Raw genomic sequence first — 13,411 nt, forward strand, 5'->3', positions numbered from 1 at the left:
CCCACTTGCTGTTGTGCACTGCAGAGGCATGGAACCAAGGGAAAGCCCAGGCAGCCCTGGTTTCTCCAGGCAGGGAGGCAAAGCCCCTGTCTTGCTGCTGGCCTGGGAACCCTGAGAGTGTCCCTAGCAGGGCTGGTGAGCCAGTGAGCTGGATTTCCTGCCGGATGGGATTAGGTTGTAACAGCCCTCACACGGCACAACATCCCGCGACTCCAGGGGCTTGTTCCACCCCAAGTTAATACACTGCGCCCCACACAGGATGTTACTTGAAAGCAGCTCTAAAAACCCCACCAGGAGAGGGGTTACACTTGGAGCGGGGGGATGGGGCCGGTGTGAGGACCACGACCACCCCCATGCAGCCCGGGGACCTTGCTGTCCTTCCAGCGGGGGAACAGAGGCAGTCCCGGGCTTTGGCACCTTCCCCGGGCAGCAGGGGCTGGTCCCAGCCGGCTGGGGCCCCCGAGGCGAACTGCCCGGCTTCCCGCGCCCCGCCTGCCGTGCGAGCCGAGCGCCCCTCCCAGCGTGGCGGAAGAGGGCCGGGCTGCCTTTCACTCACCGCCTCTCCGGGTGCTGCTGCGCCGCCCGGTCTGTCCTGCAGCTCGGCTCGGCCCGGCCCGGCCCGGCTCGGCTCGGCTCAGCCCCGCAGCATGGAGGCTTTCTGCGGCTCCCGCTTTTGGGTAAGCGGCAGCGCCCCGCGGGCTGGGGCCGGGGCATCTCCCGGCGGGAGCAGCGCCCGGGTCCCCCCCGTCAGCAAGAGGAAGAGGCACTGGCTTCCCGGCGAGCTGCCCCGGGGACAGACAGAGCCCCCCGCCGGCTCTTCGGCCCCCTCCCAGGACGGACTGACGGGGGGCTCGAGCGGGATGAACCCCCCCGATAGGGCGCTGGGGGGGAGCCCCACTGCTTGGGGGTCTGGGAACGGGGAAGCGCCCCTGAAAACAACCCCCGGGAGCAAGGAGCCCTCCGGACCCAGGAGATGGGCTGGAGGCCCCCTCGGGCTCTGTCCCAGCGACGGAGGGGATTTGCCCTGTGCCTTGGGCTTAAAACGGGGTTTCAGCCTTTTTCTTTTTTTCATTTGCAGACCCCTAAAGCATTTCGAATGGGGACACAGACCCCGTTGGAAATGTTACATATAGTCTGGGGACCCCCGGGGGTCCCTGCACCACAAGTTGAAAACTACTGGTAGAAAAGAACCCAGAAAGCCTGGGACTCTGGAGGAGAGGAGGCTCCCAGGCTGGGGGGCTGCTGTGTCTGCTCACTGCTATAGGTTGGTAGGGGTATAAGGAGGGGTTTAAGCCCCGGTGGGCACCATAGAACTTTTCCAGCTAGCCTCACTGAGCAGTCCCATTGAGGCTGGGGAGATTTGGCCCACCTGAGTGGCTGAGAGAGCAGGCAGCATCTCATCGGTAACCCCAGAGCATCAACCCCCAATGAACCCACCGGGGCTGATCAGGCTGTGTGGTTGGTGCCCTGTTATGGGGTGCTCTGGAGGCTGGATGGCGTTAGACCTGGGCTGCGCTTTTCAGAGGTGCTGAGTGCCTGCAACTCTCACTGACTTCAGCTGTAGTTGTGAGTCCTCTGAAAATCAGGCTCTGGACCCCCTCCCCAGGCCCCCTGGCCTTGGACAAACTGCTTAGTCTCTCTGTGCCTTAGTTATCCTGCCTTAAAATATGGGAGTAATCAGGGCCGACACTTCCATTTAGGTGGCCTAGGCAATCGCCTAGGGCGCCAGGATTATTGGGGGGGCGGCATTTTGCCGGGGGCGGGCGGCAGGCGGCTCCGGTGGACCTGCCGCAGTCGTGCCTGAGGAGGGTCCCCTGGTCCCACGGGTCCAGTGGAGCTGCCATAGGCATTCCTGCGGGTGGTCCGCTGCTCCCGCGGCTCCGGTGGACCTCCCGCAGGCACGACTGTGGCAGGTCCACCGAAGCCGTGGGACCAGCGCACGGGGCGGCGAAATGGCTGTGCACCTAGGGCGCTAAAAACACTACCACTGGTCCTGGGAGTAATAAGATACCACAGAGAGCGTGTGGGAAGCTCAACTCACTCCTGTTTGCAAAATGCAGCCCAGCCTACTGACAGAGCACTGGGCTGGGACTCAGAAGGCTTGGGTCCTACTCCCAGCCCTGTCACTAATCTGCTGGGTGACCTGGGGCATGTCACTTCATTGGTTTGTGACTCAGTTTCCCCATCTGTAAAATGATTATTAATGCATTTAAAGCTCATTGAGATCTGATGAGAAGGACTGTATGGAAGCTGGGTATTGTTCTTTTTTGAGATCCTGAGAAGGAAAGTATTGTAGACGTGCCTTCACTTACAGCTGTCCTGAGGCTATTGATTTCTGCAGAGTTTAAGCTCCATTCTTTTTAAAAGTATTTCTAGCCCTTATGGTTGGGAAGATCACAGTTAAAATGCCAGCTAATGCTGTGTTGTTTTCCTGAGTCTGCAGACAGTACCTCAGGTACTGCTATTCAGAGTCCAGCCAACATCATTCAAAGGGTCAAGAACCATATCAGTTTCACGATGTTGCTGTTAGTGGAAGTTCTGAGCAGCTACAGAGGCAGGCAAGGGGGGAGATGGTAGACTAGCAGAGATTGCCCCGCGTGTAGCAGCTGAGTAGCACTGGGTGAGGAACATAGAAGCAAACTTTCCTTTCCTGCAGCAGCCAGGAGGCTGTGAAGTGGGGGAAAAAAACAGAAATCACCTTCTCCTTCCCAGCAACTAGGGGGGAAACTACACATTTATCAAAGACCTAATAGCTAGAAGATAATACAAAAGATGGAGTCCCTAGGCATGGTCAAGAAGCAACACCCGGGTGGTGTTTGTGTGGCACAGTGCTCTGAGCTTCTCACCAGGGCTTGCCCCTGGACTTTGCAAGTGTGCCACCCCACTCCCCAGTCTCATCTTTCATATCACCTCTAGCTTGCAAGGCTAGTCCTCTAGCTAGCCAATATCTGGGGAGCGTTGCAAACTCTGACCATATGAAACCTGGTAGAGTATTAATAGTGGGGATGTGTTGTCATTACTGTAAAGTGTTTTGAAGTTTAAAAGCGCTGTATAAATGCTAAGTGTTATTAACAAAATGTACTCTTCAGCATTTCCCCAAACTGGAGTAACAGCTGTTAATAATCCGCAGAGCTCTAGGTCTCAGCAAACCCAAACATCACATAGAACTCAAGGAAGTCACTGCGACTCAAATCTGTGTGACAAATTTGGAGCTGCTTTGTAATAATTTATGAATAATCAGTGAGGACCTGGTTGTGAGGTTGTTTACTGTATGAATTATGGTGGTTTATTTTAATAGAAGGCTGTTGAGGGAAAAACAAGCAGGAAGGACAAAGAATGGAGCAGGATTAGAGGGGGTCGAATAAATGATTTTTTGGTTTGATGGCAGTTCCAAAAATATTTGAAGTCCATTTCAGGATGGGGAGTTGAACCTGGTTTCCCATGTCCCAGGTGAGTGCCTGAACAACTGGGCTAATGGTTGAAAGGAGAGAGACCGTAGCAACATTATGAACACTGCCTCTGCCTTCTGGTTGGTTTGTGAAAGGTCGAAAGTATTTGTATCAAATATGGGAAAAGTTTTGGGTTGACTGAAACTGCATTTTTCACCCAATAAACTATTCATCTGAAAAATTCCACTCAGCTCTGCTCAAGCTAAGCTACTTTCCAAAAAAAACTGAGGGCTGTTAAAGGACAATGGCAGAGTCCTGTGCTCTGCGGGCTCTGGTTTCACCTCCTGCTGAGCCTACAAGAGTGGTTTTAACCAGAAGGGCCAAAGCCCAGGAATGCAGAAAAACAAGCTAATCCTGAGACTTTAAAATGAGACACATTCTTAAGAGAGGAGGGAGCTCAGAGGGGTTAGGCTGAGACACAGGCACCTGCGGGGGCTCTCTGAAGAAGTTCGGCATGGAGATTACCATCAGGTAATGGTAAGAGAGACATGCACATAGACCCTTTTAAAATCTTTTTTCCTCTAAAAGCTTGTTCCTGCTGTAAAATAGACAATACTTTGGTTTAAAGAAGGCTGTCTGGTCAGTATATTCACCGTTGGTCACAGACTCCAGAAGGGAAAAGCTGCAGGTGTCAGAACCTGTTGGACCTGCTGGGTAAGCTCAGTTGATGTGTAAGCTCAGTGTAAGAGTGGGAGAATTCCAGTTTGCGAGAGGTAAAGGCACAAGGCCTAAAACCTGCGGGGTACACTCCGAGAAACCACAATGTGGAGAGAGGTATGGCTAGCCCTGGAACTTTGACAGCATGTCCATAGCTGTTTGAATGGGGATGAATGTAAGTACATGCTCAATGCTTTGCTGAACTGTGGCCCTAGTCTGTTAGTGTAGAACAGTAAAGTATTTATTTTATTAATGTGCATACAATAGCAAGGATAAGATTTTTCAAAAATGCCTAAGGGCTTGTCTACATGCCGCAGCAATGCTCACTCCAGGGTGTGATTTCTAAAGTGTATTAACATGTTGCTCACTAACTGGTCCGTGTAGACCCTACTGATGGACATTAAAAGTTCCCTAGCGCACTTTAAGGTAGAAATTACATTCCACTAATGTGCATTTCTGGTCCATGTGGACATGCCCTCAGTCCTAATTTCAAAAGTGACTTGGGCATCTAGGGGCCTAATGTTAGATTTGTACAGGTATCTAGGAGCCTAAAGATGCAGAGAGGTACCTTGACCCAGATTTTTAAAGCTATTCAGGTTTTGCTGTGCTCAGCATTGCAATGCTTCTGTTCCATTTAAAAAAGGGATTTAGGCACATGTGAGCGACAATTCCATTTTGGCTCCTAAATGTCTAAATCCCTTTTGAAAGAGATTTAGACTCCTAAATCAGTTAGGCATTGCAATTTTGAGTGCAGCAATGACTAAATACATTGAAAAACCTGGGGCTTACTGGAATTCCCAAAAGTACTTAAGCACCTAACCTCCCCAAAATGAGTGGAACTCTTAGGTGCTTTTGAAAATCCCAGTAGGTGCCTATCTGTGCTCTTAAGCACATAAATATCTTTAAAATCTGGCCCTAAGTCACTTTGAAAATGAGATTTCTGTGCTTTTGTCTATGTTCAGTTCACTGTCAAATACATCTTTTGTAGATATGGGGAATTATGTCTTGCTAGTAACAGAGAATACCTGTTCAATCAGATTTCCACTGTCTCTTACTACTAGTGTAATCCCTTATAAACAAATACAAGTGAAAACAGTATAATATGTCTTGGCAAATATTCACCACACTGATTAAAATGTTGATTACATATAAAATAAATATTCTCTTGTTTAACAATTCCCGGGAGGACATTGGTCCACAACACTAAACTGTGCAGTACACTATTTGTTAAGAAAATAGTGCAGCCCCGTCCTCCCCTGCCCCGCAATATTTACGTGTAAAATGTACCGGCAGTGATGCAGGCTGTAGATGTGGTATTAATACTTTATGCACAACTGTGACACATAAGTGTACTCACTAGTACAGGAGCTGGGGGAGAAGTTTTATAAACACATGGAGTTTTGCTTTTGAGAGCAGTTAACCATTTCAAAAGTAACTATTAGAGAATCCACCGCATCCCTAGGTGAGCAGCTCCATTACCTGTAATCCTTAAATTACAATCTGGATGTCTTCTGCAAGATGCAGTGTGTAGCTCAGCAAACTGTCTGGTTTGATGCATGAATTATTGGGTGGAATTCTCTGACTTGTGTTATGCAGGAGATCAGATTTGAGGATTGCGCTGGTCCTTTCTGGCCTTAAAATCTATGATTTTTTTTCTAATTTGTTAGGATTATTTTCTTGGCTCTGATACATTGTTTTGTTTGTCTGTCAGATTTCTATTTTGTTTGGTTGGCACACATCTTTGAAGATTATGGCCCTGATCTTTGGCTGTGCTGCAGTTGCTTTATTCTGAACCCTAGCACACAGTGCCATAACACCAGTGTGATCAGCCATACAGAGATCATCCAGTGGTGCGGAGTTCCTTTGACATATCTCCTCTGGGCAGCAAGAGGGGTTATGGTTAGGGATCCCATAGCATAAGCTAGAGCAGTCTTCCGGTTGCTCTTATGTACACTGGGGGAGTGGACTGGTGCACAGCCAGATCCAGGTTGGGGAGTATGTATATGTGATTCAAAGCCATCATTGCTCTCTTCCTTGAGTTGTGTGCTCATTTAGTTCTAGCATGTCCAGGTTACCAGAAATCATGCGGTAACAATGTTGGGTAAGATTTTCAAAAGCATCTAAGGTCTTTAGAAGTCAAGTCCCATTCACTAAGAGTAGAGTTCTCAAAAGCACCTAAATGACGTAGGTGCCCAATTCTTATTGAAAGCCAGTGGGATTTAGGAGCTTAAATCCCCTGAGTGCTTTTGAAAATTTCACTCTAGATCCCTGAGGTGCTTCTGAAAATCTCCCTTGGTATTTTTACACTTCTGTTATAATCGTTTCCTTATCTGTCTTCCTGATTTTCAGTGAAAACAATCATGGGTTGTGTTTTTTTTTAAATAAAATTCAATAAAAGCACTTAGAAGTTTAAAAGTGATCCTCTGTTTCTCCCCAGCCCAAATGGTAGAATGTTCTAAGTATTCATTTTAAAACACATCCCAAATGTAACAACATAAACGTGTTTGAATACAGCTGTTCATTTCTGCCTTTTGGCTGGAGTGTGGATAGTTTGGATAAGAATGCTTTTTAATTTATCACAGAGCTTACTAGAGTTTTCTTCTTTGTTTATGGTGGTGGATAAACCAATACCACAGCACTGTATATTCCTAAAGGATGTAATAGAATCACTATTTTTTAATTCTATGTCCCTTTAAAACCTCAGCTCCTGCCCTCAGCTTGTGAGAAACCCCACACATCCTGCATGCTTCCTGTGAAACTCCTTGCAGGGGCCTATATTATAAGATCGTGGTCAAGGGATCTTTTTTCTTGGATTTTAAAACCAGAAGGATCCATTATGATCAATTAGTCTGACCTCCTGCGCAACATAGACTAAAAGTAGCAAAGAATCCTGTGGCACCTTATAGACTAACAGACGTTTTGGAGCATGAGCTTTCGTGGGTGAATACCCACTTCGTCAGATCCATCTGACGAAGTGGCTATTCACCCACGAAAGCTCATGCTCCAAAAAATCTGTTAGTCTATAAGGTGCCACAGGATTCTTTGCTACTTTTACAGATCCAGACTAACACAGCAACCCCTCTGATACTTGACAACATAGACTTAAGAATTTCATCCAGTAATTCTTGCATCAAGGCCAGTAATTTGTTGAGCTAGACTGCAGCTTTTAGACCGGGGAAGGCAAACTTTTTGGCCTGAGGGCCACATCTGGGTGGGGAGATTGCATGAGGGCCATGAATATAGGGCTGGGGCAAGGGGTTGGGGTGCGGGAGGGAGTGCAAGGTGTGGGAGGCGTGCAGTGAGCAGGAAGGGGCTCAGGGTGAGGGGTTGGGTGCAGGAGGAGTGTGGGGTATGGCAGAGGGCTCAGGGAAGGGGCTTGGAGGCTCAGGGCAAGGGGTTGGGGTGCAGGAGGGGTTTGAGATATGGGCTCCGGCACAGCGCCACTTACCTCGAGTGACTCTGGGATGGCAGCGGTGCGCAATGGAGCTAAGGCAGGCTCCCTGCCTGCCCTGGCCCTGCATCATACCACTCCCAGATGTGGCCAGCATGTCCGGCAGTGACTCCTGGTGGTGGCGTGGGGCAGGCAGCTCCGTCGCATGCTGCCCTCGCCTATGGGTACCACCCCCAAAGCTCCCATTGGCCGCGGTTCCCCATTCCCGGCCAGTGGCAGCTGCGGGGGGCGGTGCCTGCAGGCAAAGGCACAGCATGGAGCCCTCTGCTCCCCCTTCCTCCAGGGGCCACAGGGACATGATGTCGGCCACTTCTGGGAGCGGTGCGGGGCCAGGACAGGCAGGGAGCCTGATTTAGCCCCGCTGCACCATGGGACTGGCAATCCCGCAGGCCAGACTGAAAGTCTTGATGGGCCGGATCTGGCTCGCTGGCCATAGTTTGCCCTCCCATGTTTTAGACAGACTTCCAATCTTGGTTTAAGGACTTCTCGTGATGGAGAATCCACAACATCCCTTGATAAGCTGTTCCAGTGGTTAATTAGCCTCACTGTTAAGTCCTTGTGTTCATGTGATTTTTTTTTTTTTTTTGGTACCGTACTTGAGCCTCTTATCTTCACATGGGCCTCGGATTGCTTCTGTAATACAAGTACATCATAATCAATCCCTATCTCTGTTCAATGTGTCTGCCTAGGCAAGGACGGTCTTTATATTTGTGGCATTTGTATTGCACCAATGGCATTGTCTATTGTAAGGAAATTATAGTAGTGTCGTGCTTTAATGGCTAGCAGTGTTTTCCAGGTCAGCGGGAGTTGCATACAACTAACTGAGAGCAGAACTTGGCCCAGTGCTCTCATGAGTGACACTTACATCTTTCCAAAGAATAAGGAACATGCGGAGGACAGTTCGCTGGTGACTTTACATGACCTGCTGTGTCAAAGAATGCAAGTTAACAGTTCCTTTTTGTGCTTTGTCCAGAGAGGTTGTGGTTTCTGTTCTTCATGCTATTTCAAATGCATTATATATCACAATTTTGGAGGAGAAAGTGAAGGACAAAAATTGTGCTGTGCATACAAAATAATAATTTAAATACTTTGGTCTCAGACACAGCAGTATATGAACATGAGTAGGTATTATTATCAACCTCATTTTATGAATGGAGAAACTGAGGCACAGAGAGATTGTGACTTACCCCAGGACACACAAGTCAATGGCAGAGTTAAGGAAAAAAAATCCAGACTTGCTGGCTTTCAGTCACCTGCTCTGACCGCTAGCCATATAGCCCTCAAATCACTGACACAAACATATTGTGCATTTATGTATGAGGACAGTATTTCTAAAAACAGTAATTTAAATGAATCCAAAGCTCCAGTGTTTTAAGGATGTAAGATCTATTTTATCCGATAACAATTAGGAACTAATGTTAATACCTGCTTCTTTGCAAAGCACCAGTGCTTAATTCTCAGAGTGCCACACACTTTTCTGTGCCGAAGACTGCATCTTCAGGGAAGGGAAAGAAGGGGATGAGTGCTCATCTTCCTTCATAGCATAGCAAACTATATCTTTATAGCTCAGTTCTTATCTCAGCTATATGATACTGGCCACAAATTGCCTCCTATTTTATTGCATCATATATCATCTACCGTGTCTGTGCACAGTCAAACAGGAAATTAAGCAATATGTGACCCATGTACTCAAGAGATGTAGACCATAATGTTGATGCAATTATTACTTCGCTGGATCTGTCAGCCCCTCCAGTAAAGCGTTAGAGAATATATTTATGGGGATAATCCTGCATCTGGATAAGAAGGATGGTCATGATGACCTGTTGATTATTACCTTATTGGAAGCAGCATGACCTAGTGGATGAAGACCTGAGTTTTATTCTTGGCTGTGCCACTGGCCTACTAGATGACCTTGGACAAGTCACTTCATCTCTCTGTTCCTGAATTTCCCCATCTATAAAATTGAAATAATGATACAGACCTCCCTTGTAGGGAACTTTGAGATCTACTGATAACAAGCACTATATAAGAACTAGGTGGTGATGTGTGTATTGACAGAAGACCTTTTGGTGCTCAGAAAGAACAGGAGCAAAGTCCTGTCTCTTTCTGTGGGAGAGGGCGAATGCCAACAATTCTTTTGAGCTAGAAATTATTTGCTCTTTCATTGGAACATGACACAAACTGTACAAGGAATGAGAAAAAGTAGGAGATGACTCCTGGCTCTGCTTCGAGGACACGCTGGTGTTTCAGCTAGTGCAGAACATGTGAGCCCTGTTGTGTTCAGTGGCGCAAGCAGGGACGGGCATGTACACTGAGTCTTCAGCCTATAACTGTAGATTTTTAGTTGAATCTGTTAAGCCCTCTATGTTCCTGATCTTGGCCGTTGTAGAGAGCAATTCCTATGGCAGTCCCTCTACTTTAGCTCTGCATAAACCAGGTATTTTTGGAGATAAGTCTTCAACTCTGTAACTCATGGTCCCCAGTTAGTCAGGTTTTGGACCTGAGTACGCAGTAGTCAGCAGTGGGCTTTTTGGCTAATGATCTGCTCGGGGCAGATGCTCATTCTGACATTACTAGTTATGTAACCAGCGTTTTGTGAGTGTGGACAATGAGATGGAACCTGGTGGATGAAGCTGCTTTTAAGTGCCTGTGATAATTTCTTTCAGCGAGACCCCAGAGGGGTACGGTGGTCACTCCCTGTGCCTACCCTTCCTAAAGGCTCTTGAACATATCTCCCTGTGGGTTGGTTTGACTGAGTTGAACCTTCGGAGCACAGCAGGGCCTTCCATTTATTCAAGCATTGGCTTGAGGGTCAGTGGAGCGAAGGAATCCTTGCTGATGGGTGGGTTGGGGGTGGCTTAACGAGTGTGGGGAGAACTGTCCTGGGATGCTGCCCATCACAGACGGCACATTGTTTCTTATAATTCGTTTTTAGCTGAGGAAAGATGGCCTAGTGGTTAGAGTGCCAACCTGGGCTGTGGGAGGCTGAGCTCAGTTCCCTGTGTGAGCTTGGATAAGTCACTTTGTCTTTCCGTGCCTCTGATCCCCATTTCATGACAGGGATGTTGTGAGGCACTCAGATACTGTGGCAATGGGGGCGGGGGGCATGTAAGTACCTAAAATAGATAGAATGTAATTGCACCAGGAGACTTGAGGAGTAGCTGTCTGTTTTTATAAACAAACAGATAGGCAAATGATATGTTTCAAATGAGAGAACAACGAATTAGTCATTTTGGAGATCAGATCAGGGCTTATTCCTCTCTCTCGATACCCTCATTTAACGCACGATTCTGTGCTCCCCAAATTAATCTGTGCCTTAACATTTGACAAATGCCTCATTTTTTCCCATCCCACTTGGAGCTAATCTTATTTTATCCAGGGAATCTCAAGTGATGCAATTGCAAGAAAGACTTAACTAGCAGCAATGCTGAATTCACAGGAAAATGAGCAAGATGTCTGCGCTTGTCTTTAGCGTAGCTCCAGGCACAAGAGTGGAAGCTTTCCATGATCTGCAGGTTGGCGTGATGTCCCTTTTTTCTGAGTCAGGCGCTCTGTGTAACTGGGCAAAGTTGGTTCATGTGACTTTCTTTCATTCTGTCATTCCAGAAACAAATCTAATGGGTCATTTGGCACAAAGTGTCCCCCTCAAATGTGAGTAATTTCCCCTCTTAGCCACTTATGTGTTGCGCTTAACCTCGTTTTCAATTCAAAGCAATGCAGGGGGCTTGTGAGGGGGAGGAAGTGGGCTATTTCAAGGACAGGGTGAGTCTTTGTACTGGCAGAGTCAGTGCCAATATAGTTCAATACATCTATAGTGAGTTTATTTTAAACAAATAAATATACAGTGTAAAAGTCCCTGGTGGAAAAGTTTTTTATTTAAAGCCCAAATAAATTTGTGAAGTTTCAAGTTATCCCATTGCACTGTTATTGTAACATTAGTTCCAACAGAGGAAGTCTAGTGGCTAAAGCAGGAAAACTTTTAGGGACAGACTTCTGCTGTGACGTTGGCTAGACTGCTTGGTCTCTGCACTTCAGTTACCCCATGTATCAATAGGACATCACAGAGGTCTTTAGTGTTTATAAAGCATCTTAAGATCCTTATATCCCCATGTGTCAACAAAGATGACAAAAAGCAGTTTGGTTTATCTAAAAGTGGATGCTATTAGTAAAGAACCACCATAAACTATATTATTGTGGCTTATTTTATGCAGGAGGACAAACTACATGGTCATAATAGTTTCTTCAGGTCTTGGAATCTATTATATTTTGCTTCCCTAGAAGGATAGTTGTGTTACCAATATCCTGAATGCAACTAATGCCAGTTAAGCACTCCGATAATATGATGATGAGCATAGTATAAATGCACTATTAGATCTAGAATAACTTGCACCTATCAGCATCCTTCTATGTGCAGTCAGCAGTGGACGAATGTGTATTTTCACATCTGTAGAAGGAGATTCAGAAGTGAAATGTAGCACAGAGAAATGTTCCAGTATATGAGACGTTGTGACACTCCCTGGTTGACTGTGGCAGTTAATGGACCCCAAGAAGATGACACTTGATTATAATGTAGGTTTGTTTGTTTTTAAATCATGACAAGGATAATCTTGCTCTGGTATTGCTGTTTGTATTTTGTAAGGAAAAATACCACCTCTGGGTCTAGTTAAACTGAGAAATGTATAGGCATCGATTTGGCACCATCTTTGAAAATGTCACAGTTCTCAGGCGCAAGTGAACAGGGCCCATTCTAGTCTAACTTTTACCACCCCTCACTTACTGCTGTACGGCCTCGGGCCATCTTGAGTGCCAGGCTGTGGTAAAAGGAATGAGCAAAGGTAGAAGCAGGACCAGAGGAGAGTTTCTAGGATGCTGTTCAGTGTTCAAGCATAAGAGAGAGCCAAGACAGTGCAGCATTCAGGCTTTGTTCCTTTCTCCACATGCACTGTTCTCTCCCATCAGCACATCCTGAAAGGAGAATTCCTAAATACTGTAGCACCTCCTACCAGGAAACCATCTATCATAATAGATATGATGCTACTTGGGGCAGGGAGATGTCAGGTAGCTTATACCCTTAAAGGCTCTTACAGTGAATTTGGGGACAGTTTACCTAATTGCCCCGCTCCCCAAAAAATCTTCTTGGGGAATTGTTAATAGTACAAGAAGCCCCACCAGATGCCTAAAGAGGGAAAATGGAGGTTCTGGAACCAGGGGTCTATGTGAGGGAGAGTCTAAGTGGAGAGAGTAATGGACCCAGGCATATCTGACTTTTCTCTGAGGTTTAAAGCCAATCAGGGAAGTTGACTTTGGCCAGGTCCACACTACAGCGTTAAATCGATTTAACACTGTAACCGTCCACACTACAAGGCACTTAAAATCGATTTTAAGGGGTCTTAAAATCGATTTCTGTACTCCAGCTAAACGAAAGGAGTAACCCTAAAATCGATATTACTAAATCGATTTAGGGTTAGTGTGGACGGAAATCGAAGTTATTGGTCCCATTCTTTTACTGAGCTACCAAGAGTGTACCGCTCCGGAAATCGATGGTACGCTGGGACCATGGACACACACCACCGAAGTAATGTGCCTTAGTGTGGACGCGTAAAATCGATTTTACTAATATCGATTTTAAGCTGTAGTGTGGACGTACCCTTTCACAGTGAAATTCAAAGCCCAGGTTAATTCCTTCAGGTTTTGACATGAAGTTTAATCCAGCTCTGACAGTGAGCTTTTCAGCTTAAGTTAAGCAATGCTGAGAATGTTTGTTTGTAAAAACCCAAGCATCCGAAAGGTATGAGTTTCATAAATTTTCTCTCCTGTGGAAACAATATCTGAGATTAAATGATGAGTCACTTGA

At 46.6% G+C, this 13,411-nt stretch overlaps 1 protein-coding gene across 3 annotated transcripts in view; it reads left to right on the forward strand.

Moving 5' to 3' along the window:
• Window positions 1-560: 560 nt before the first annotated feature.
• The window catches only part of ABCC3 (ATP binding cassette subfamily C member 3), an 80,889-nt gene continuing 68,038 nt past the window's right edge, over window positions 561-13,411 (forward strand). Inside the window, exon 1 of one of the 3 annotated variants that reach the window (XM_030534164.1) lies at window positions 561-677. In XM_030534164.1, the coding sequence (XP_030390024.1) occupies window positions 648-677 (30 nt within the window). In that variant the 5' untranslated portion in view covers window positions 561-647. Of the gene's footprint in view, window positions 678-3,834; window positions 3,927-4,187; window positions 4,282-13,411 lie in introns of those variants that run through there. The other 2 variants (XM_030534166.1, XM_030534165.1) reach the window with 2 other exon arrangements.

This window comes from Gopherus evgoodei, chromosome 15, assembly GCF_007399415.2.
Source record: "Gopherus evgoodei ecotype Sinaloan lineage chromosome 15, rGopEvg1_v1.p, whole genome shotgun sequence".
NCBI classification, from domain to species: domain Eukaryota; kingdom Metazoa; phylum Chordata; order Testudines; family Testudinidae; genus Gopherus; species Gopherus evgoodei.